The following is a 27,119-nucleotide window of genomic DNA, read 5'->3' as shown; positions in this document are numbered from 1 at the left end:
CTGATTTCCATACAGTGATGAGTCAGTATTCATGTGTTGAAATTTAACAGGAAGAATATAAAGACTGGAATTACAAAGTTGGCATAGTAGTTTCCTAGGAAAGCTATAAAAACTCATAATGGCTTAAAACGGGATTCTAAAGGCCAGAAGTCTGAAATCAGAGCATGTGGAGAGCCTATTGTAGTCTCTGGTGACTTCCAGTGTTCCTGTATAACAGAACACCCAGCTTGGCCTGGGTCTTCACATGGCCTTCTCTTCTGTCTCCGTGCTGTGAATCATCTAATATGGATCCTAGCCTTTGCATTCAGGCTCAACTTAAAGCAAGATAGTGGTACCTCCAAATTGAAACCCATATGCACACACTCTATTTCTAAGTCAAGTCATATTTATAAGCCTCAGGGCTTAATGAAAAGGGTCAGAAGGACTTATGTAGACAAGTAAAATGGAAGCAGGCTTCCAGAAAAGTGGGATTCTTATTCCCAGAAGGCACTGTGAGGAGAAACGGTAGGGAAGCACAAGGGCGGGTTTCTAACAAGAACAAGGGGCAAGGTGAGGAGCCAGGGGCCTAAAAAATACTCATGGCATGGGCCATTTGGTGGATTCTAAACCCCAGAATCTGCACCCTGGTTACATTAGGACCTGACTACAACTCTTAGAGGGGTATCACTCAAACCACTGACGTTGAGATCCACTCGCAAATTCAAAACAAAATAAATACCCTTTCTTCAAGAGTTTAGTAAGTGTACTTAAGCCCATAGATTCAAGTATGGCCTGTATAGAAAATGGGTAATGGATAAAGAAGGTAACAGTATTACTTAAAGGGTGGGGGGGGGGGGCACTGCTAAGTTATAAGGAGACCATGAAGATTAAGGAAGAGTTAAATGAAGGGTGATTAGTCACATAAAATCTAGCCACGAGTCTAAGTGCTGAGAATGCCTAGGAAGGCATGAGTTCATGTGTGTACATGAACAGACACAAATAGACAAACAACTTCATCTTAATCGTTAAGGATTTTGGTAATGAATAAACAACCCCCCCCAAAAAATGGTTCTTCAGCTTCTCTTAGGAAAAACAAATAATTCTTGTTCCTGTTGAACAATACATCAAAGAAATACCCAGATGTCCAGATCAAAAGATGAAATAATCAGAAAATTGCATAAAGATGTGTAATTTGCCAAAGGCAATATACAAAAAAAAAAAAAAAAAATTACTTAACACAGGGCACCAAGTGGTCACAGAGTGGAGGGTGAGAATCAAAAGAACCAGCCTCCCATGAGGTCGCTGGTGCCACAGCTCAGACCTGTACAAGGCAGATGCTAGATGACCCAGACTCCCCGGGAATCAAAGCACTCAAAGCTACTGGGTTGGCCTGAATGAGGACAGCTGTAATAGACGGAAATTCTGTAAAAGAAGAGTTTGGAAGCTACACAAGCTTATAGTAGTTTATATTCTTATAAACTTATATTCAGCTTTAAGGTAATTAAAATGGAAAGTAATCTTCGAAAGGCTCTTGTTCCTATAAAGTAGTGGAAAGGGGCTGTAACACAAAAAGAAGCCTTTAGGACCAGCCTTGTCCTTACTTCCTTGCATTGTTGCAGTCTGGCTCTTGCTCAGGCCCAAGCATGCCTTATCCCTGACTTCTGGAATCCAAGAGGAGTTTTTCACCCAACGATTGTACTCCCACACACATCTATGACTAAACACAGAGATCTTTTTCTGAGAACCACCAACCAACTACAGAACGAACACCCTGCAAGTTTTGTCAGTAAATGACTGTCTCAGAAGGGAAAGTAATTACTCTTATGAAGATTTTTATGCCACAACATTAACTTAGATAAGAAAATACTTAGTTTGTAAAGAGTTTATTTCTCTGAGTCGCTAACCATCCTGAGCAGGGGATAACATCTGTCAGCTTCAATACTGGAGCACCACTTGGGGTCTAATAAGTTAACTCAAAATGCACTTCACTATCAATGTCACTTAAATTACTCCTCCTGACAATAAACAATAAAACAGATGGTGTTATGTTTACCCAAATCTCACTTACGCTCCACCTCAATAAAGCAAAAGAAGTATAGATATATTTAGACAAATGGATCTCACAAAAAGATATATTCAGGGAAACTTTAGTCCTAAATATTTTAATTTTAAGCTGAAGAGGTCTGGGGAGGTAACTTAGCTGGTAAAAGGGCAGGGGCCTTCCACCAAACCTGATGACCCAGGTTCGATCCCTGGAGCTGACTACATGCTGGAAGGACAGAATACACCACATTGTTCTCTAACCTCCACATGCCACACACAACACACACACCCATACTAAAATAAGTTTTTTGTTTGTGTGTTTGCTTGTTTTTGGTAAATTGATAAAGCTTTATGTAGAACACCCCCTCTGGATAGACAATATGAGTAAAACAGCAGCATATTTTCTAGTAAAAGGCTTGTTTTAAAAAACAACATTGACAGATCAAGCAAACACCAGGATTTCCCCCTGAAGAATCTCTGAAGATACCAAAGGTTAGAAACCCAAGAATGGAACATACAGATGCATGTCATTGTTTAGAAGGTATGTGTTGAAGATATGCATTTAATTCCTAATACATGAAAACAGTGTTGATAGTCCAGCTGAGAGAAGTAAAGCAAGATGAAATTTATATTGAAGATGGAAGCTTTTTAAAACTGACATTCATTCAAGATATGGCAGGAGTATCCACGACCTTTTTCTATCAATCTTGTCAGTAACATTTCTACTGAGTGCATTTTAAAAACTGCTTCTTTGTCAGTAGCCTATGTGGGAATGGACAACTTAGAGAGAGAAAAACAGATACCTCCCTATATCAATCACAAACAAACCAACCCAGCACACCTTGTCATTGTCGTCCACACTGGTAGATCTCTCCACACACGAAGCTCGCCTCTCTTGACCTTGCCCAGTGCCCTGGGATGTGGACATGGGGGGGAGTGGGGCCCGCCTCTTCTTGGGTGCATCCGAGGGTAGCGTGTTGGAAATGTAGGGTTTGGAAATTGTGTTGGACCTCGTAAAAGACGGGCGGTGCTTGCTCACGAGTGGGGTCGCAGGCGCGCTGGCGGTCTAACGGAGAATCAAAAGGCAATGACCGCTTACAATCAAACCAAAAACCGCTTTTAAAATACTTGCGAATCTTAACACGTTGCACGAAAATGCTTACTTGCTCCCGCTTTTTCTTACTGCGTTGGAAAAAGCTGAAGATCCCTCTGTTTTCTTTCTCCTTCACGATGTCCGGGGTTTGGGATATTTGGCAGGACTCTGACAAAAGATAAAAAGCAATTTCCTTTTTTTGTTCACGGGTGTAACTCATTTCCACAGTGTTTCTTTTCTAGGCTCTCCTTTCAAAAGCTTTTCTGATGATGAATGTTACCAGCTATAGCCACTCTGCTAAGCAGCAAATACCTTATCCGATTCTCAAAGCAACAAGAGAATACCGTTACCGCTTTAGACCAGAGGCAAACAAAGCTTAAGAGGGCTAAGACACACAGCCAGGGTCCAGAGGCAGAGCGAAAACAGTGAACTCAACTCCTTAAGCACGGTATCATTACCAGCATTTCAGAGGCAAAGTAAGAAGGGTACAGCACAGTAAGTGACACATGGTGCTTCTTCCTCACAGCTTCTCCTTTGTTTATTTCAGATATAATTTTGTCAGAGCTAAACAATCATGAAGTGTTATTTCACTCTCAAAACATGAGCCATTATAGTTACAGCTGCCTGTCTATATGCAAGTACACTTTAATGGATCAGAACAAACCCCAAATGAAAAGTGCTCCCAGAAAAATTAAACCTGTACTGAATACATATAGATTTTTTTTTTCTCTTGCCACCATTCCTGATTGAAAACCTGCCATAGTGACCATTTACAAGGTACCGAGTGTCACAAATAGTCCTGAGATGACTTAATATATATGAGGGGTGGCACATACAGGCTATATGAAAACACTAAGCAATTCTTTATCAAGGTCTTGAGTTTCCAAAGATTTTGGTGCCCACAAGGGTTCAGAACCAATCTCCCCCACGCACCGAGGGAAGGATGAATCAACTAATGCCTCACAAATGCTATTCGTTTAACCTAGTAGTTCTAGTATGGCTGAAATGATCAGGCCCTAAAGGATAACAGTGCTAAAACTGGACTTTAGTTAGAATGGCAATCATCAAACTTCAAGGTTGTATCCATAATCCTTCTTTAACCATCCCCCTCAAAAAGTCTATTCCCTAATGTCAACTGAAGAGGTCAATAACCAAGGGACAGTCAACAGCTAGGCCACTTCGTCCCAGTATACTTCCAAAATGGTGTCACACTGGAAGGAACCATGGCTGCTTTGAATTAGTTAATTTGCTGTTTGTATAAAGCAATGAGCTACAAACAACTAATCACATCATGGAGAAAGTTACCAAAGTTCACTGGGAATCATGCCAAAGGAGTCAGTGTTTGCACTGGCAAAATTCAGGATGATTTGCTGTCGTTAAAAGTAACTGTATATACTGAAATGTCACATGAGCATGAGGAACTGAGTTCAGAACAAGAGAACACACATTTAAAATCCTAGCCCTCCTACTATGTGATGGGAGGCAGACAAGAGAATCCCTGGAAGCCTGTGGGCCCTCTAGCTTAGCATGCACACCAGTAAAGACCCTGTCTCGAATGAGGTGGACAACGACAGTGAACAAAATCTGCGGTCTGCTACATGTGTGTCATAGCACACGCACTCCTGTACAGACATTCCACCCTGCTCCCCCCACATTCATATACACAAGATTTAAAAAAAAGTGCTAGTAGCTAAAAGGAAGACTGCATAGGACTACCACCTCCTTTCAGTTCCTTACTGAGATGCACACAGCAAAAGCTGATGATCAGCGCTGTTATTACTGTGTCTCTAAGTGGGGGCACAAACCATTATTTATGAAGGGTGTTTTGTTTGCCTGGAGAAGGCATCTCTGTGCAGCTCAGGGTGGCCTTGGAGCCCAAGACTTACACAATCCTCTTCCTCCACCTCCTGAGGAGGAGATACAGACAAGGATCATTTGGTAGTTATGAAGTATTCTTGCCACAAATTATCTCACCCAAGCCCGTCAAGTCTCTAGATTTACAGTCAGCTGACAGGAACAAATAAGTAGGTGAAGTGATACCCACAGGGTGCATGGGACCAGTCCTGGAATAGACAGACTATGAGATGAATCATGGAAGGCAAAAGACTTGGTGCCTTTAGTAAAAAACTTATAAATTCAAAAAGGGGTGGGGAGTAAATTGTGAAAGTATCTCTTCCACAAAATAAATAAAAATTAAAAAACAATGAGAATTCTATGCAAATCAGTGCATTTTTAAATGATATTGGAGACAAAGCACTTTGCATAAAAATCTGAGAGATGACTTAGATGAGAAGTAAATGTATCATCTTAAGTGATGGTACTTAAGTGATGGTAATATAAGGAGCTTAAAAAAAATAAACAAATAGTGGCAATGAGCAGACTACTACTGTAGGGAAGCAGAAAGTGTGCGCTGGTTTCGTGCGTTCGTGCGTGTGTGCATGCGTGTGTGCGTGCTCGCTGGAGCCTGTTTATATATGTATGTATGTGTCAATGGGACACAAGCTACAGTCATCTGGAAGGAGGGAATCTCAATTTAGAAAAGGCCATCAGGTTGCATGTAGGCAGGTCTGTGGGGCATTTTCTTGATTAATAATTGATATGGGAGGGCCCAGTCCCCTGTAGGTGGTGTCATCTCGGAGCTGGTGACCTTGGGTTGTATGAGAAAGCAGGCTGAGGAAGCCATGGCCTCTGCTTCAATTCCTGTGACCAGATCCCTGCCCTGCTTGAGTTCCTGCCTCAGCCTCTCAGTAAAATAGACTGTGATCAGGACCTTTGCCTTCTCAAGTTGCTTTTGGTCAGGGCATTTTTATCTCAGCAGTGGAAATAAAAGTTAATACCAAAGCTCGTATTAATGCATTGTGTCACAGTAACATACTATAGGAAAACTCTATCTCACAAACTGACACCGTCAATCACTCAGACAGGAAATAAGCGGCACTCGCTGCACAAGGGCCTCCTTGAGGCTAACAAATAACCAAGGGACATGGACAGTACTTCAAGGCTAAAGGTTTTCCATATGCTTTATTTCCGAAAACCCTGTGAAGAAAGAAATAAAAGCTTCACTTTGAGCTATTTTCCCCCCATTGGCATAGGTTAGCCAGTGGTGTGACAAAAAAAAAAAAAAAAAAAAAAAAAAAAAAAAAATCAGCATTCCATTCACATTTCAGAAATCAAGTGACCTGAGAGTTGAACAACTTGAAAACTAGTGGAGCCATTCAGCAAGCGTAGCCAGAATATGTCAAATGATGCTTCTTTCTGGACAGCTGGTCACCCCTCACACCAGGTCAGCCCTCCTCACTTAAAGCTGTGTGCAGATCACTGAGCTGTCAGAGTTAAACACTGAGACATGTGAAGCTTTGCCTTTATTAAGGAAATCAGCTCAGGCACTGCAGCTTCCTGATTCTAGAAGAGAGGTCAAAAGCTACAGCACACAAATTCTGAAGGCTTCTGATGACAACCCACCAAATCAGGGTGTAAGAACATCTGTAGGGTTTGAATTGACCTGCTGGACTCTGGCATGGTAAAATGAGCTCTTTTGACTACTCCACAATTCCACCCTGCAGGTTCTGTTCACAACAATTAAGCCTCTGAGAAACCTCATACATGGAAGGCTAGGGTATAAAAGGGACATTAGAAATCAGTGTGTTAAACACTTTAAAGAAGATCATGGAATGTGGTGAGGAGCAAGCCAATTACAAGCACCATTTCCAGAAGGAAACAAAAACTATCTGTTCCCATTTCCTGACTGTCACAGAAGTAGAATCCAGCCTCATAAAGCTATCTCCTCCATCGAAGCTTGCCACCTTGGCCTATCAGCCACTGAGAGTCAGAATGAAAGAGCCTAGTTCCTGATTCTCTGCCAGGGTATATTTAAAATAGGAATTTTTAGCTTCTTTGATTAGACTAGCCTATAAGAGACACCAAGAATAAATCAACATACACTTGTTCTTGTTGGCTTAATCAGAAAAGCCTGGCAACATGTCATATGCAGTTTAATAATGTTTCGATGCTAGGCAGAGTAGTAACAATCAGACAAATCAGAGATCCCAACCTACCCTTTTGTAACAGAGGAAGAAGATTCCTAGATCCCATTGTTAAATAATTTTAATCAATTTTCCAATGAAAGTAATACATATTCATTATAAATCCTACAACACAAAGAAATAAGAAAACTTGCTCACAGACCTGTCCCACAAAGCTAATCACTATTAAACATTTTATGTATTTTCTTTCAGAAAACAGAACATTTTTACATACCACGTGAAATGTCTTTTTAAGCTTTTAAAGCTAATTTTAATATAAAAATTTTTGTTAGAATAAATTTTCATTCAAAACTAAGTGGTGGTAAAGGGAAAACAATGCTCTAAAAAGGAGGTGGGGGAGAAGTACCACCTTTCCCAATAGCTGCTCAATAAGAAGCAGCTGAGACCTTCCCGGGAACCTCCCAAGGGTCTGCCCTCACTGCATCCAAGCAGGCTCCCATCCAACTTACTTATATCTCTTATATCAGAGAGCAAACCGGTCTTCTCAGATCTTCCCAGACTTTTAGCATGATGCATTTTCAGTACTGTTTTTAGTGTCTGGGATTTTGTTTTGTTTTGTTTTGTTTTGTTTAACACTTGTAGCTCAAACTGACTTCAAACTCAGAATCCTCAAAAGCCCCCTGAGTACTAGAATTACAGATCTATACTATTACTCCCAGCTCTAGAATGACATCACCAATCATTCTGTTGAAGTGAAATTGTTATAATTAGAACCAGAAATCAAAGAAGGGAACCCATAAATTCTTTTTAAGGAAATCAAACCCCCAGGATTCTCTGTGTTAGTAATGTTAAGAAAGTTACAATCAGAATCTCAACTTTAATCCTCCCAATTCTGTGCTGTAATTTACAGTTTACTGATTCCTGTATCTTACCTTGGAAGGATGACTTATTGAAGGCAGTAACGGAGGGGGCTACAGCAAGAGGGAGTAAAAATGGGGAAATGACTGTGATGATGCTCTCCATTAACTACCAAATATCACTGACTCAAAACAGTAGTTTGGTGCACACCTTTAGTCCCAGCACTCAGGAGGCAAAGTCAGGCAGATCTCTGAGTTCAAGGACAGTCTGGTCTACAGAGCAAGTGCCAGGACAGGCTCCAAAGCAATACAGAGAAACCCTGTCTAGAACTATCGCCCCCCTCCAAAAAAAAAAAAAAAAACAGAAAACAAAATAAATTAACAGTAGTCTGTGGATTACACTGTACCACATCCTCAGAAGAATGTCTGAAATTCTCTGTGCAGTGTGCATTAACTGTCTCCTCCACTAAACCCTTATTTCCCCAAATGAAGGAGATTCACACTGAATAATCTAACAGCCTTGGTCTACCAGGCACCAGGAAAAAAACAAAAAAACCAACTTCATTTGAGATGGACACATTTTAATGCATGCCTATCTAGAAAATTTTGGTAGTTATCTATGATTCACTTTATATGCATGTTTAATTTACTCTGTCTGGGTAATGACCTAAGAAAAGAATTCAGAAAAAAAAATGTTCAAATGTGAGTGATAATAACTAAGCCTCATACAAAACTATATGAAATCTTTATAAACTAAGAACTGCTTCATAGAACAGCATGGGCATGCACATAAATAGATACTTTATTTTTAAATTCAAAATGCACAATAAATAACGATAAATTCCACCCAAGGCAGGGCATGGTGCACAAGCCTGTCATCCTAAACTACTGAATCAGCAGAGATAGGAGGATTCCTTGAGCTCAGAAGTTCAAGCCCAAGCTAGGTATCCCAATGAGACCTGATCACTAATACACAAAATGAAACAGAAATAAAATTAAATAAAATGCAAAACTACCAAAAGAATTCCTAGATTGACAGAAAAATATAAAATGTTGATGACAGCCAAGAAGACCATTTCAATAACTGCTACCAAGTTAAAATGTATGCTTGGTTTGATTTACTTATTTCAACCTATTTTTTTCTTCTTACCCTCAATAGGATGCATTCACTTCTATCTATATGACTGATCCATTAAATCCTTGGCATTTTGATTCACAACACACACACACACACACACACACACACACACACACACCACTCAAGTAGGGGGAAACTTACCTTTGTTGATATCCATTGCATATAACTCTCTCAGTCCCAAGTCATTAAGAGATTGTGTCAAGTCCAGGGGCTCCTGAGCCTGATAATCCTTCAACAACACTGTATGCAATGGATCAAATTCACATTTACTGCATATAACAGGAGCAAGATCTTGCAGTGGTAGATGGGGACTAACTCTCACTATGGTCTTCTGTGTTTTCTTAAAGTTGATCACTACTCTCACAGTTTTCTGAAATGTAAATTAAAGCCACAGTTACAAACTAATTTATTTACTAAAACAAAATTTCCACAATGGCATCTAGAATGGTATCTAGAATAATAGACCACAACTCTAGGTTCTGTAACATGTGAATTAAATAGTTAACACCACAGGTCATTTATTAAACATACTCTAAGCAATGCTATCCAGAGTTATCTATTACTCCAGGCTTTATAATTCTTCAGCAATTATTTCTTTCCATTCTTCTTCTGGTATAAAATTTTCTCTTTCATTAATGCTATTTCCTAATTTTAAAACACATTATAAGAAAATAAAAACTACATTGTGTGTGTGTGTGTGTGTGTGTGTGTGTGTGTGTGTGTGTGTGTGTGTGTGTGTGTGTGTGTGTTTAATGGTCCTGGGGATTAAGATGCCATGGAATAAACTTTTTGTACACTGTGAAGATGTGTCATTTTGATTGGCTTAATAAAAAGCTAATGGCCAATAGCAAGGCAGAATTTTCAAGTACACAGGATGCTGGGAAAAAGAAGTGGGGAGTGGCCAGCCAGGCTGAGAGGAAACAGCATGAATGTACAGAGTAAAAGGTAACAAAGACACAAGGCAGAAAGTAAATTAATAGAAATGGGTTAATTTAAGTTATAAGAGCTAGTTAGAAACAAGCCTAAGCCTAAAGCTGGCTGAGCTTTCATAATTAATAAAAAGTTCCTGTGTGATTATTCGGAAGCAGGCTTGCAGGGCAGAAGAGTCTACCAGTATTGAGGTTTTATTCATGGTAGACAATGCACAACTACTAAGCTATTTCCAATTTTGATATTGATGCAGTGTCACTAATTGTTCTGGCTGAACCTGAACTCAATCTATAGCCAAGGTAAGTCTTGAATTTGTGATCCTCCTGTTGAAGCCTACTAAGTATCTGCGATTACAGCCATGCACCAGGCCTAGCTCAATTTGTTTTTATAACTGGTAAATTAAATTCAAAATTCTTTTAAGGTTGTTTCTATTTAGATTGAGCAATCTATCTATCTATCTGTCTCTGTTTTGGGGGACAGGGTTTCTCTGTGTATCCCTGGCTATCCTGGAACTTGCACTGTAGACCAGGCTGGCCTCAAATCATAGCAACCCACCTGCATCTGACTCCCAAGTGCTGGGATTAAAGGTGTGTGCCACCACCACCCAGCTAAAACTCTTGCAGATTTAAACCCAACAAGAACAAAGGCTCATATGTAATATTAGTAATATTATTACATTGTGTCTTATAAAGTATTTTCAAATTATCAAATACACACAATAATAACATCTACATTTTATGTTGTCCTTTATTTAAAGAATGCTGGTGTTGTAATTGTAATAACCTGTTAATAGCCACATTGAAAAAATAAACACCAAAGTATTTCAAAAGCTACTATTACTCCTTCTAACAGGATCAATCAGATCAGTAACACTAAGAGACTAGCATCCTGCCAGGTACATGGTCAGTTATCAGTAAGTGAATCCTACATATTGTCATTGATGTTTGCTGTTTACATTAGCATTGCCCCAGTTAACTCTAACATAATAGTAAGGAAGATCAAAATCATCTTTACTTAGACACAATACTAGTAATTTCAAAATTATTTGCACACTTTCAAGTGTCTCCCTATTTTGATGAAACTGGATTAACCCCCATTAAAAAATTAATGTATGCAATAGGTCACTACACTAAACAAAATATACACTTTTCAGATCCTTAGTAATGTTCATTCATAAAGCTAAACCTGTGTGTAACTGAGGGGAATCCAAAGATTGGCAAGCTATTTGTTACATAAATAAAATTGCTCCAATATGGATCAATAGCACGTATATACAGCAGATAATTCATACCTAGACAGAAGACAGACCACTGTCTTATTAATATTTAACATTCAATCACATACTAAAGCTAATGTTTTGTCATGAAAGTTGTCAACGTTTTTAGTAAATGCTTTTAAACAATATGTAAGAATGTATTATTCAAATCAGTGCACAAATTTCATGTATTTTATGAAGTAAAAAATGTTGATGTTTGTAACTCAGAACTATTTTTTTAAGTTATAAACTTATACTCCTGTGTTTATAGCAATAACTTCATGAGAATAATCTTAAGAGGAAAGAAAAGTTAAGTGCTATGGACATCAGCACACTGGTAGAATGTTTGCCTAGCAGGTATGACATCCTGGGTTTGGTCAAATAGACAAATAAATAACATTAAGAATATCAAATGAATAAATTAGCATCATTGTGTTTAAAAGTTTCTGGTTAAAATTCACACATAAAAAAAAAAAGGAAACAAAAACATCTAAGGATCTGAATAGACAGATGGCTCAGTGATAAACTGTGCATGCTGTACAATCATGATCCATGTAGCAGGCCAGGCGTGGTTGCACACATGCCTACAGCCCTAGTGTTGTGGGGATCAGAGACAAGAGAACCACTGGCATTTGCTGCTAGAGTAGCTAAAAACAATAGCTCCAGCTTCAGGGAAAGACCCTGCCTCAAAGGAACAAGGCAGAGAATGACAAAGCCAATGAGTGTCCTCTGCCGGCCTCCATACATCCACCTGAACACTTACTACTCACAAAAAGAAATCATTAAAAAAGAAAGACGAGCTACTATATAGGATAATAAACTGTAATCTGGGTATATGTTGTATTAGTGACTCACAAAATATACAGAAGTCAAATATGATATTAAATATTCATTGGTTTTAAAATTTTCATTTAAGCATAAAATATTTTTAAATCGTAACTTAAACTTCACATGGATTACTGTCAGATTCTGATGTAGCCAAGCCAATTATTTTTAGAGCATTTGATATCTAAATTGTTTCCCCCAATTCTAGCTGATCCAAGAATGAATAACCTAAACTGATAACAAGCAAAGTGGTTTAGGAAAACTTAAGAATTGCATTATAAAATGCTAGACCAGAAGTCTATGTTTATTTCACTTATGATGAAATAACCATAAACACTGACTAAAAAAATAACTATCTCAGCCATAAAAACATCAAAATCTGTGACAGAGTCCTTACCTCTGGGATTATTGGTGTAGGCTTTTTCTTGTCCAGAGACTTTGGTTTTAAAATGACCTTCTCTACCTCCAGCGTTCCTATTGGTGTGTTTGGCTTAAATTTGATGAGATTATCTTCAGCAGACAGTAGATCAATTGTGTGACTTGACGGATTTAAGTGGTACTGTGCACAGAGGAACACGAGCAAGTCCATCATTGGCTTACTGTAAAACAGGAGGAGCAATGGTCCTTAGACTCTAAGTCAACAGACTGTGACACATAACTGCCTTGAGAACCCTACTCTGGCCATTTGCCTTCATGACATAAAGTAAAGCTACAAAGTAAGAGTTGTGAGAGAGCCTTAAAAATCTCATGATTAGAAAGAGAAAATCCCAACAGATTAAGAATGCATGAGATCTTACAAGTTAGGATCACTTAATTTTCTACAGACTTTTTATTTGCCAAGTTTTGACTTGTTAATATAATATCTCAGGCTGCTCTTTTGTTATAGTGGCAAATTAAGGTCAATGTGACCTGTAGATTGAATGGCCTATAAAGCTTAATATTTTTTTATTATCTGGCCCTTGATATAAAGTTATTGCCCCTTAGTTTATAGAGCCTCTGGTAATGGATCAGTATTTATCCCTAGTATACGAATGGACTTTGGGAGTCCATTCCACATAGAGGAATACTCTCACAGCCTAGACATATGGGGGAGGGCCTAGGCCCTGCTCCAAATGATGCAACAGACTTTGAAGATCCCCCATGGAAGGCCTCATCCCCCCCCCCCCGGGGAGCAGAAAGGGGATGAGAGAGGGAGTCAGTGGGGGGGGGGCAGGGGAGAAGGGGAGGGAGAGGGAACTGGGATTGACATGTAAAACAAGATTGTAATATAAATTTTAAAAATTGTAAATAAATAAAGTTACTGGCCCTTATGTAAAGCAACAGAAGTAAATGTTTGAGGTCATATCAAATAATGGCCAGCAGAAGAACACAGGACTGATCTCAATGCAGGAAAAACTTCTACAGGATTCTTGCACACCCAGTTTGGCTTTCAGAGTACCTCTCAGCTTGGGGCTCCCCTTGCCATGGGTACCACCTGCCAACATACAAGTTTTCATTCACATTAAGAGAACACTGTGGGCTTGTCATTCTTAATTGTCAACCCTTCAGAAAAAACAAATTACAAAATCTTTTGTATCACATTCCCTTCAAATGCCTGGAGATCCTGAACCATTCACACTTAAGAAAAAGGCGTTAAAACAATGCACAGAAGTCCTGTTTCTTCTTTCATGGGTGGAAGTAAAGCTTCATGGACTTGGCTTTAGGGAAATCTGTGACCAGCTACCCCCTTCTTTTCTGGGATAATGTAAATGTCTGGGGAAAATGACTTTTTAATTATTCTCCCTGAACCTAAGCTACTAGCTTTCAGGAAGCCTGACAGAGAAATGAGGCTAGGAAACTCACCATTTAGCTTTCCATGTCAAATCCAGTATACCTGTTTAATACAGTGCCTCACCCCTGCCTGTCCAAACTGCAGCCCCAGGTCGGTGAACTCTTTGATTTAGAATTTTTTGGTTGTTTTTTTTTTTTTTTTTTTTAAAGAGGAGCTGTCACCTGAAATGAGATACCAACCACTTTACCTAGATTTTCAAACCACCCCCTACACTCAGCTTAGTTTCATCCCCGGTGTTGTTCTTTTGATACAACTATTGCCTAAGAAACACAAACAGGAGACTCAGCGCCCACATGGAGTTTATTGAGGGAAGGGAGCTGGTAGCCAACCGAAAGCGGGGGGGGGGGGGGGTAGGGAGAGAGAAGGGAGAGAGAGAGAGACAAAACCAGAGAGAAAGAGCAAGAAAGAGGGCAAGGGGGGGCTTGGTGTGCTTGCTTTAAAAGGGGGGCTTGCATGCGTAATTGAGTCCTCTGGCAGCCAGGTAAAGCCTGATGACATGGCCATGAGCTTCGCCCATCGTCGGGAGCGGGGGTCAGCAGACTGCTGGTCCCCAACACCAGGGCCATTCCAAATTCTGTGCAATGAAGAGGTTATACCTCTCTCCCCAATTCAACAACTGAGGATTGAACCCAGGGCCTTATCCTACAGCTATCTCACAAGAGGTTCCTCTTTAATGGCACCCTTGGTCTACCCCATGTAGAGGCAGCATAATAAATGACTAATCAGTAAATGACTTCGTGCTGAACTTTGTAGGGCCTGGATTTAAGAGAGTTAAGAAACAAAAAGAATACACAGACTCCTATCCATAAATGCTGGGAGTGGGGAGGGTGGGCGGGAAAGTTTTAATTGGGAGATGGCATTAGAATAGAGACTTGGAGAGAAGCTGTGAGCTGGGGAAAGTCCACATGTCAGCTGTACCTGGAATGCCCAGGCTCCAAGGACCTGGATGCAGAGCAATTAAAAACTAGTTACAGTCTTACAGTGTTTTTTAAAGGCTTCTCTGGGAAAGACCTGAGATTTTATAGAGTGTGATTTAAAAGGCTGTAGCAACAGTTAGAGGGCTATAGCAAAAATTTACATGGGGGGCTTAGCGTATTACCTGTGAAGCTAGAATGTCAGCCAGGACTAAATACTGAGGAAGAGGGAGTAAGAGCGTGTGGTAGAATACTGTTTTCAGGTGTGTGACTTTCACTCATGCTGCATTTGTTTAACTCTGTGAAGCTGTGTTCCTGCGCTTATCTAAAACACCCGGTGGTCCAAATAGAGCTGAACCATCAATAGTGAGACAGGAACCAAAAATAAGCAGGGCTGGCAGGCACGGAGTACAGATACGAGGAGAACCTAGGACGAGCAGGAAGAGAACAAGGAGAGGAGGAAGTCAGGGACCAGTGATGGAGTAAGAAGAAAAGTAGATATACATAAGAAAGATAAAAGCCCACAGAGGTTGAACAGCAAGCAGCTCACCTAGCTCACCTCTTGTGTCTTCCAAGAAGTCCTCGATCTTTTTCTGGCCCCTCTTTATAAACCCTTCTCCTAATTGTTGACTCAGCTTCCCAATAGCCGGTGAATTTAATTTTATTTAATTAAACATCTTTGCATCATTAAACAAATGTTCCAGAGCATAAACAAAATCAGCACACCTTAAAATATATTCTTCAACATGAGAGCGGAGAACAAAGCACTTGGGGATTTACATACGGTCACTAAAAGATGGCACATTGCTCAGGAACTGTGTGATAGGGGCTCTGGCCATTTTGTCCCAGACCTTATCTAGGATCCATGCACACCTACATGTGGACACCTCTCTTGAAGGCCCCCAGCTTAGCAATCCTTATTCCCAAGACCAGAATGGAGGCACAGAATGAGGGCAATACTGTTACAAGAGGGCTTTAGTGAACTAGTCAGTCGTTATTTCCTGCTGGGCAATTCTGCTTGATTTGCAATGTTACACAAGAGAGAGGGAGAGAGAAAATCTCACACACACACACACACACACACACACACACACACACACACACGGGTGGGGGGAGGGATGCCACCAAGATCCACAAGCAGCGGCTGATGTTGTTGAAGGGAGAGTTACGAGTCTTAGGAAAAGACATGTATTAACAACTTTAGCAATTTGTACGGCAGCCTTGTTCTATATAAAGCCATCAACATACCTTCAGATCAGTTTGAATAGTTAAAAATATGTAAGAGAAGCCTCAGTATTTGACACTAAAATACCTCCAAGTTTACCTCCCTCAGCAAGGGTAGAAATCACATTCTAGCTCTGTCAAAAGGAGCCACAACAGTATCAGGCAGGACTCAAACTCTGAAGCATGCTCCATGTCCCATGGTCGCTGCTAGGCTTACTAGTCACATGCTGCTCTCACACAAAGTCAGGTCAGCCCTTAAGTTCAGAAGAGAATTACCCATCCTGGTGCCAAAGCATGTTTGCCAAAGACAACACTTTGGGCTTAGGAATAACTGTCCTGACCTGACCTGACGTGACTGACAGCGGTTAGTGAGCAGGTTTGGCCATGGATTACCACAGGGAAAGTGCCATTTTCCTGTAGCCCAAGGTGGGAGCATCTGAGTGAAGTGGTTAAGGAGCTTATGCACTGAATTACCACTACCTCACTGATGTGTGTGTTGGCTGCCTCTCCTCATCTCTGTATCACTGTAAATTTCAATTTATCACATTACCTAGCTGCAACACTACTATTTATTATTATTGTTTCTACAGTATTAGTAGTACTTACAGACATTTATATATTGATTTCCTGGAAAGAATATTTTTTAAAAAACAGTTAAAACTGCTTAAAACTGCCTTTGACATGAAGAAACCTCTATGAGATTTCTGACTTTTAATAAACAAATGATCACCTATTATCATTTCATTTGTGCTCATATCAAACAGACCATTAAAGCTATTCCTACATTATGAATGAAACAGAGGAGGTTAAGAAATCATATTCTACAAAACACCTAGAATAATCACTGGGATTAGAATTTTCTGACTCTCCAACCCAGAATTTCATTTGAGCATCCTCATGATTCAAGGTAGTGCTTACAGTGGTAAAATGGATGGCTTAGAACTATCGATCTGCTTTGTACTATAATTTTTCTGTATAGATCAAAGACGTCATCAAATCCTTCCTAAATCCTCTGGGACCCTTTCTGTATCTGGGGCACAGAGAGGTTGTAATCTTAACCTGGTTTTGATAACAGATGGTTAGAGCTTCTATTTCTGTGTTTTAAAGATCGAGCTGGATATCAAAAGATACAGGTCACAATGCAATAAAGGGCTCCAAGAACAGCAAGACATGCAACAATGGCATAGGTGGGTTTCCAAGCCTCTCCGTGTTTCAACAAGGCCATTTGCCAACAGGGTGCCTAGGTAATTCTTCATTCAATCTGATACAGCTGAGAGGAAAAGGGCACTTGCTCTTGGTTATGACTCAAGGATAAAGGACACTAAAAGGAACACCCTAGAAAATGGGAATGCATGATAAGTGTACAGATGTGTTTCAGGCAACATAAAAATAAGGAAGATTTTTTAAAATCTAACCCAATCTCTAACAATGCATCTTATGCAATAGCAACAAATTCTCAAAACTGCTTTGAGTTCAATTCTGAACACACACCAACAACTGAGTAAGATCTATGCTGTGTTAGAACTTCCAGTTCTGAAAGAATTCAGAGGGCAAAAGGAAGCCAAGCACAAACAAATAGAAACAATCTAACACAAAAAAGAATATACCCATTAAATCTCTCTCTGTCTCTCTGTCTGTCTCCCTCCCTCTCCCTCTTCCTCTCCCCCCTTCTCTCTCTCTCTCTCTCTCTCTCTCTCTCTCTCTCTCTCTCTCTCTCTCTCTCTCTCTCTCTCTCACACACACACACACACCTGTTGTGGTATAGTTTGTCTTTGCTATCAACTTGACTGAATTTGCAATCACCAGGAGAAATATCAGTATATCTTTTAGAGTTCTTCTCATACTCAAAGTCCTGTGGGCGCTACACTCATTCTTTGAGGGTGTTATGCCTTTCTTCAAAGGTGAGGTGCAAAGGTCACATAATGCTCGCTGTTTGTCCAAGTTTACATACTAAGTCTCCTAGAAGGAGGACCAGGGACTGGAGAAGGAAACCAAAGCTAGCAGATAAACAGAGAAAGCAGGAATTCATTAAAAACTAATGGTGCAGTGCAAAGAGCCTCTTGCAAACACACCCCCGGCTCTCACTATGGTGACAAGTGGAAATTTACAGCTGAAGGCCAGGGTCAGACATTGCATGGAAAATAACTAAAAGGGAACCAAATGAGGGTGGGATTCTCAATGTGTTCCACAGTTTTGTCAACTTGACCCAAGCTAACATCATCTGAGAGGAAGGAACCTCAATTAAGAAAATACCTCCATAAGCTCCAGCCACAGGCAAGCCTGCAGGGTATTTTCTTAATTAGTAATTGATGTGGAAGGCCCAGCCCATTGTAGGTGGTGCCATCCCTGGGCTGGTCCTGGGTTCCATAAGAAACCAGGTTGAGTAAATCACGAGGAGCAAGCCCATAAGCAGCACTCCTCCATGGCCTCTGCATCAGCTCCTGCGTCCAAGTTCCTGCCCTGCTTGCATTCCTGTTCTGACTTTCTTCAGTGGTGAACAGTGATTCTGAAGTATAAGCCTCTTCAAGTTGTTTTTGGTCTTGGTGTTTCATCACAGCAATAGGAATCCTAACTCAGACACTGACCAAGCCAGCCTGGAAGAATGCTTGTGGTTTGTTGTTGTTGTTGTTGTTGTTGTTTTACTTGTTCTTTTGAACAGGGTCTCATATCAGTCCAGGCAGGTCACAAAGTTACTACTTAGTTGAAGATAACTGACCTTCTAATCCTCCTGTCTGTGCTTTGAAGTGCTGGCTACAGACCTGGTTTTATTTAACAATTTTCAATAAACACAATTATATGTGAACTTTTGGATTCTGGTATTCATAATTGCTTTGTTTTGTTGTTGTATTTTCAAATATATAAAGGTTTTATTTATTTTCATTTGTGTGAATGTGTATGTATGTACCTGCTTGGCTATATATGAACTACCTGCATGAAGGTGTCCTTTGAGGCCAAGAGAGGGCAATGGATCCCTGGAACTGGACCACAGGTATCTGTGAGCTGCAAGATGTTCGTGCTAGGACAGAATTCAGGTTCTCTGCAAGGGCCACTAGTACTCTTAACTACTGAGTCATTCGTTGTTCCTGCCCCCTAACAAGTCCTAAAGGCCTTGCTTGTAAGAACTCAATTGGTTTTTTTTTTTTTTTTTTTTGAGTGTCTTAGATCTAGTAATGCAATTTAAAAAAAAAAAAAAGCACTCTACCATGGGTCCCAGAGACCAAACTCAGGATGTCGGCCTTGGTGGCAAAAGCTTAATTGCTTTGTTTTAACATAAATTGACAATGGTGTAGCCTGCCATTTTTTATTAGTCTACTTACTTCCAATAGGTGGCACTCTACTCCATGTAAATGCTCTGAGTCGGCTACTGACTGTGTACCAGTCAGAACTATTCTTAGTGGTACTGGACAAAGTATGAATAGGCCACTTGTTTTATGTAAAATATCTCTGGTCATTTAACACAAAAATCCCAGGGAGGCCAGTTTATATTTTTGAGCTCACAAAGTAAGTCATGAAGCAAAGTGTAATTTCTACCTAGGGTTTCTACTTTGAAGTTCTGTGTGGCCTCTTTTTCTCCATAAGATTTTTCCCTTTTATAGTTACAAAGATATGACACATTTAATAAATAGAATATATTTGACTATTTGGACATCTTTTGCGCATATTAGCACCTTTTAAAATAATGGCTCATCAGTAAACGGTTAAGACAGCTTTTATTACCTCACCTCACACTTCTATTGGTACTCCAAATTACCCCTGCAAAAGCCCCATACTTCACGCTACAATACCTAGAAAAAGTATGTCAAAAAGCATCACAGAATCATACTAAGACACTCAAAATCACACAGTGGCTTTATATGGTTGACATTTCAAATAATCATTAGTCCTCCAACTGAAAAGTTCATAAAAAAGACTAGACCATGCATGGTTAGCTCTTGGGTGGTGAGACTATTAAAAGTGGCTGACACATTAAAACCTGATAACAAATAAATTCCAACTCACAAAACTTTTTTTTAAAAATTAGAGGCATTTCCTTTTAGGGCAATGCCTACCATGATCTCTACTTGGAAAGAACAACTCAGCAGTTAAGTCTGTTCTTCCAGAGGACCCAAGTTTGGTTCCCAGCTCCAGAGACATGACACTTTCTTCTGGCCTCCATAGGCAACTGCACTTAGATGCACATGCAGGAGGATATGCATGCTTACACCCTTTCACACTCTCGAACACGTGCACAAACACAGGTTAAAGGCAGAAAAAAAAATTTGTTTTTGATTTTTCAAAAGATAAATATATAAAATGCATAGCATGAAACTGTATGTTCTACTACATGAGGAACCAGGAGTATGTGTGGGATGTGGTACAGAACAACTGATTCTGGGGATATCAGGAAGTTTCTGTATATAAAGTGTCACTTGAGCCTACGTAAGCTGATTGGAGAAAAGGACAGACATAAATCCTTCAGAGGACTGGGGAAGGTGTTTATAAAGGTCCTGAGGTTTAAAAAGAAAGTATCTGCTGGAGAACAAAGAGCCATGTGGTAAAGCTTAAGATATATAAAAGAGGGTAGGGAAGGAAAAGCCTACTTAATTTCAGAGGAGAAATTAACATATTCCAATCTCCACACTTGGTAGTTTGGACTTCCTTGATTTAGTACTGATTGCTATTGTTGCACAAACTGAGAGGTCCCTTCAGCCAGTGGAATCTGTTTGTAGAGCCATAAAGGGAGAGGCTAAGTGAAGAAAATAAGCTCCCTACAGGAAAGAGCTTGGGAGTATGAGTCCACGATACAGGACTTAAAGGATGCTGCCTTTGGATCTCAGCATCATCTCTCCACCACTAAAAAAAAAAAAAAAAAAAAAAAAAAAAATAGAGCCAAGCAGTGATAGTATTTCATGTAATCCTAGCAACCAATATATGATGTGTTATTTAATCCTAACAATTTGGACACAAAACATTTTCATAGATAAGCAAATGCTGCAAATCAACAATAGCTCAACAATAGCTGGGCTGGGACACATCCAAAGGGTGATTGATGGAAAATTACTCAGGTTTTAGGAATGGAGAAACCAAAAGGCTGGAGGCAAAAGGTATGAAAAGTTCTATGGTCCTGGTAAGAACACATGCAACAAAAATGATTCAGAACCTTTAAGTCTTGTATGAAGAAAATGAAGAAGATGGGGCATCATAAAATCAGTCATAAATTAGACTAAGAAGGAAAGGGGGAACAAACTCAAGTCATGAAATAATAGAAAGCAGAAAATCTAGGTGTTTAAAGGACTGCTAAAGGAGGTCTACCATCTCAGCAATGGGCCAGTGTAAACATGATGAGATCCCACTGCAGCTCTCAAGACAGAGGACTCGAGATGTTGCTTCCCAGAGGGAAGGTGGCAAGTACAAAATCTGAGACTATGGTGCGTGGGCAAGGCTCAGAGCAAGATCATGGTTCAAAACTAAGTCTAAGAGGCCGGGACAGCAGCAGATCCCAAACAGAAAAGACCACACACACAATGCAGTGCGGTTACTGGGACATCCCAGAGGAAAAGCAAGCCTGTGATGAAACCAGCCTTACCTGTAGGACTCAGAGAAAAGCAGAAAAACTGAACTGCTGTGAATAGGGATTACTTCCTCAGCTATGTCAATTCCTATCGCTGTTTTAATGCTATGACGTCAGAGAACTTGATGGTCACTGTCTGAATCTTCTTCCCCAGAAGAGTGCAGACATAAGTAGGAGCCCACCAAGGATAGTCACGGGTATAGCAACCCCATAAACAGCGTTCAATGAAGAAACAAGAAACCCTAAAACAACTTTCACTACAAAAAACAAATGGGGGGGGGGGAATGTAACTTAATAAAACTTAAGGAGCATAATTAAGAGTTATTTCCTAAGGCTGAATTTATTTTATTTCCATCAACTTTTATAAAGTTACAGAGTAACATATGATTTGAATTAATCTGAAACTGTGGTTATCCTGAATGAGAGTTTTACAGAACGCCATAGTATTAGAATGCGATGACAAACACAATACTTACTTCTTGTGCTACACATGCATACACTCATGCTATGTTAAGGTCAAGCAGCTTTTGTTTCTAACACATGCTACTGGATAACAACATGAGGGTGAAGGTAAAAACAGGTAGGCAGTGAGATCAATTATATAGTTCATGTAACTTTCCACTTTGGGATGAAATGGAAAATTACAAGTGGTTTTGTTCCATTTCCCAGCTCTTGTCCAAGTATTCTAAACCATCAGCCTCCTAAATTATATATCCGTTCCTTGCTAGTTCAAGTTTGATTTCCTATTTCTACTTGATACACCCATGTTTACAGAATTAAATCAGTGAATTGAAAAAGAAGATCCTTGATGTTACATACAGATGAATTTGTTAGGGTAAATAAGAAAACGCTACTTTAAGTGAAGTAACTCTCACATTGCAGCAGCAGCCTAAAGGGGAAGATGGGGGAGGGGCTGTTTGTGCTGCAGGACCTGGCTCCTAAGCCTTGACATGCAGACAGAACAGGAGGACAGGCTGACTTAGAACACCTATCAATGAAGAATGAGATGCACACCCATCAGTAAAGAACGAGATGTGTAAAAATCCCAAGCCTTAATCACTGGATTGAGTTGGTAGAGTACATAGCCTTGATGTTAAAGTGCTGCAAGGGATTTACTACTTCAGCACTTGCTTACTACACATACATGCATGCATTCATAATATATACATACATACATACATACATATTTAAAACAGATGTTTTTTGTCAGAGGGAAAAAAAATGAAGACATATTGTCACAGAGGTTTCAGTGGTGGCAGAAGAAAGTGAGACCCTGGTGTTTTACCCAGTGCAGCATACCTGCCAGGAACAGTGGCAGACTTGAGAATGTCTCCAGGCAGGACCACTGAAAGGTCAATGTCTTTATCTATCATAGTTTCATTTTGCTCCATGATGACAGCCGCCGATTCTACGGGCTCCTCAGCAGAAGGGACACTTGTGCCCTTCGTCTCGGCAGGAGGAAGTGGTGCCTTCGCTTTTGGTTTCCTCCTGAAATAAGAAAACCCAGAAAATAAAACACCTTAACAGAAGCTTTCTATTATTACTTAATTTTATTAAAATCCCAAACCTACGTTTAGATTATTTTCACATCCAGGAAAATTTTAATTTGTTAATTAAAAAACATAAACTATAAATAGCCAATAAACACATGAAAAATGTTCATCAGGTAAACAATCTAAAAGGACATTGAAATCCCATCTCATCCTACTCAGAGGAGTGGGCATTAAGAAATAAAATAACAATAAATGATGCTGAGATACTCAGGAGAAGAAGCCTGTACAAACAGGACTGTAAACTAGTCAAACTACTTTGGAAACTTGTATGCAGGCTCTGTGGGGGAACAAAAACACAGCAGATGGATTGTACAATCCAGCGTGCCACTCCCAGGCATCCACTCAAAGGACTTCAGAAATCAACATATCATAGAGCTTCTTCTTCAAGGATAGTTACCACACCACTGTTCACTATAGCCACAAAGTAGAATCATCTTAGGGATCCATCAACGGGAACACATAAAGAAAACAGGCACACCCACACACCCACCCACACCCACCCACACCCACACCAGCATTTTATTCAGCTATACATTGGAATTATGTCACTTGCAATAAAACTGAAGGTTTTAATATTAAGTGAATTCTGACCCAGAGAGACAAATCATGCATGTGCTTCTACTCATTTGTGGACCCTAGCTTTTACCCAGATATACAAAATCATTTCTGTGTATGTATATGACCTAAAAGTAGAAAAACTGTCCATGTGAATGAAGATGGCTACTAGGAGAGGAAGGAAGACAGGAGAGGAAGGGATGTGGGGGCAAAGTAGCATTATGTGTGAGTATGAAAGTGTCTTTATGAAACCCACAGCTATCTACATATAATGAACATACAGTTAAAAAAGACAATAAGATCTATATTGGCCTTCATCTGGCTCAGTGAATGTTCATCTCTATCAAATTAAGAATATCATTTCTTTTGATGTGGTTACATTAACAATGTTTCATGATGGACTACCGCGCTATATACCTCACAATGGCTTCTCTGAGTCAACCATTCTTTCCACACTAGTATGCCCTACTGCTCTATCCAGATAAACCTTATCTATTCACTATAGTCTAGTGTAGTCTACCCTGTGGTATGAAATGTGTACACAGAACTTCTTTCTTTGAAATGATACAGCGGATTGGTTCCATTGTGGAATGGTTAGCACTCTGGACTCTGAAATGATACAGCATATATATGCAACTGAATCTCTAAATCTATCAATTGGTCCCTATTTTTTCCTGATTACCAGATCATCCTTCTAAAGGAGAAAGCTGTAAGTGGCTATATTTCTACTGCTTCTTCCTAGCACTGAACAATGAACTGTGGCACTATAAGACACACATCAGGTCATGGCTATTACCCAGTGAGCATTTTCAGTCAAGTTTAACAGAGGCAGCAAAGATCCACCCTGAATGGATACATCGGGTCCAGATCACATAGAAAGGAGAAAGGGAATAAACACTGGCATTCACTACCGCCCTAGAATCCTAATATCACAACTTCCTCACCATGGCAAAATATACTGACAAATCAGAAGCCAAAACATACTCTTGGCTTTTGAAAGTAACTCAACTAACCTTGAGGTTCACAGACCTGTAAAACTACTTTGTAGAACATGGAAGGCTTGGGAGCTACAGGCTAGCAAAGCCTAAGAATGCTATGAGCAGAGCTGAATGGGCCATTCAGAACTTCTGAAGACCAAAATGCCTGCAGAAATTGAGGCAGTAAAAGGTCAGGCTCTCGAGAGGGTTCTGAGATGAACAGGACTCTATCAGGAACTGGGTTAGAGGCCATTCATATTGCGTTCTGTTGAGTCTGATTGCATTCTAAAAACTCAAGTGAGGCTGAAAGCAACAGACTGAGTTATTCAGCAGAGCAATTTTCAAGGCAGCAAAACATTCAGACTGTGGTTTAGTATTTGCTCACTCTGGTTATTGAGGTTTATATGAGACTCACAGCAGAAATTTAAAAAAGTGTGTAGTTTAGCAAGGAAAGAAGCACAAGTATGGTGAGAGATACAAATAAGGTTTAAGGAGATAAGAGCAGTAAGAGATTAGTTTCATTAAAGAGAAATTTTGTGTTCTTTACTAGGTAACAGGGGAAAATTCTGGAGGGTACAACTCTGCCTATGGAAGGCACCAACTTTTAGAAATACAAATTCATTTGAAAGGAGAGACCCAGAATTGAAAATGCCACCTACTCAACTATTAAAAGGACTCCCTGCTTATAAACAATTACTTAGGAAAAGTTATCTTCCTAGTTTTGCCTACCACAGAACACAAGGGCCAAGGTAGCTATGGAAGAGGAGTCCATACTTTATCTTGATTTGGCAACAGAACTTGAGAATATCATCAACAAAATGATAGTTTTATAGGCATAGGAAATGCTGAATTATGGGATCGTGGTGGCTTACACCATGGTTGCAGGAAGCCAATGAAGTCAAGCAAATTAGATTCTGTAGCATGAAAAATAAAAACCCAGAGACAGATACTGCAGTTCAAGCTTCAAGCTGAAGATCAGAGAAGTAAAGTATTCAGCCACTGGCTCTTACGTCTACCTCATCCTCATCTCAGATGGAAGGTACGATCCTCAGACTGTTTCCAACTTGACTGCTCCTCAGATTCATTCAGACTGCTCTGCTCTCAACGTGGCTAGAGACTGATTCTTTCATGAGACCCTTTGGTTCTTCCTTGTCTATCTCCCTAGTTCTAAGATTTAAGGTGTGTGATTCCAAATGTTGAGATCACCTTTGTGTGAGCTGTTTCTCTTTAGGACTCAATCAGTTTCATGTAGCTCAGTGTGGCCTTGAACTAATAAGAGATCCACCTGCTTGTCTCTTGAGTCCTGGGATTAAAAATGTGTGTCACCACAGCTTGGCTCAATGACTAGCTAGTATGGCTGTTGGGATTAAAGGTGTGTATGATCATTGCCTGACATCTATGGCTTGTGGCTGGCTTTGCTTTCTGTACCTTCAGGCAAGTTTTAATAAATCATAAATAATAGATCATCACAACGTTCCCTATTTTGAAATACTGCTACATAACACTGTGAAGATAATGTCTAAGCTGCAGTGAAGAACCCAGTACCACTGGATGCCCATTAAGGAAAGATGCAAACATGGAGGGGAGCCAGTCTAAGCAAGAAGCTATGGGTGCTGTAGATGACAGAACTCAAGATCGTGGTCTGGCTATGTCTCCTAGAGAGCTCAGAAATGTACCATCACAAGCCCCATATCTGGACATGAAGCTGGGCATTTGATATTTTACCTGCTTAGTTTCCTAAAGCTTTTACACAACCTTCCCTTTCTTTGCCTCTATTCCTCCTCTTTGGAATATCTATTTATACTATTCCATTGCATATTGGAAGAAATGATAATGTGGTTTTTAAAATTTTTATTTTACAAGGCCTCACAGATAAGAAATTACCTTGGGTATTGTAAGACATTTTGGACTTTTGGCCAATGCTAGAACTGTTAATACTTTGGGGATTCTTACAAATGAACTAATGCCTTTTGTGTTATGAGATGGTCATGAACCTTTGAAGACCCTGAATGTGGGGTTATGGCTTAAAAAGTGTTTGACTGTTGAGTTGACAAGGGATAGACTAATAATTGGTTAATATTCACAATTAACATGGATAGATTTAAAATTGCCTTCTTGGTATTTGGACTAAAAATAAGATCAAGTGCACAATCACCTAAGAGATAGACCTATGGGTGGGCCTCTGAAGTTCCTCTAGAAAGGTTCACCTGGGGGAGGAAGACCATCCTTCTAAGGGTGGTCCCATCCCAAGGGCTGGCAGTGTAAGCAAAAAGAAAAAAAGCAAGTAGAAATGGAGCCTGCAAGATCATCTCCCTCTACTGACTGGCCAAGGATGCCTCACTCCCCAGCCATGATGGACTATACTTTAAGTTGCTTTTGCTAGGTATTTTGTCACAACAAGAAGAGTAACA

The 27,119-nt window shown here is 39.9% G+C and overlaps 1 protein-coding gene across 3 annotated transcripts in view; it reads right to left on the bottom strand.

Annotated features, from left to right (window-relative positions):
* The window catches only part of Cobll1 (cordon-bleu WH2 repeat protein like 1), a 146,412-nt gene that overhangs the window by 33,768 nt on the left and 85,525 nt on the right, over positions 1-27,119 (bottom strand). For all 3 annotated transcript variants that reach the window (XM_051184564.1, XM_051184566.1, XM_051184565.1), the window contains 5 exons: positions 22,923-23,111; positions 12,501-12,702; positions 9,235-9,463; positions 3,186-3,283; positions 2,864-3,088 (listed from right to left, as the gene is read on the bottom strand). In XM_051184564.1, the coding sequence (XP_051040521.1) occupies positions 2,864-3,088; positions 3,186-3,283; positions 9,235-9,463; positions 12,501-12,702; positions 22,923-23,111 (943 nt within the window). The remainder of the gene's footprint in view (positions 1-2,863; positions 3,089-3,185; positions 3,284-9,234; positions 9,464-12,500; positions 12,703-22,922; positions 23,112-27,119) is intronic.

Source organism: Phodopus roborovskii, unplaced genomic scaffold (assembly GCF_943737965.1).
Source record: "Phodopus roborovskii unplaced genomic scaffold, PHOROB, whole genome shotgun sequence".
Taxonomy (NCBI): Eukaryota; Metazoa; Chordata; class Mammalia; order Rodentia; family Cricetidae; genus Phodopus; species Phodopus roborovskii.
This window is presented reverse-complemented; position numbering and strand designations above follow the sequence as displayed.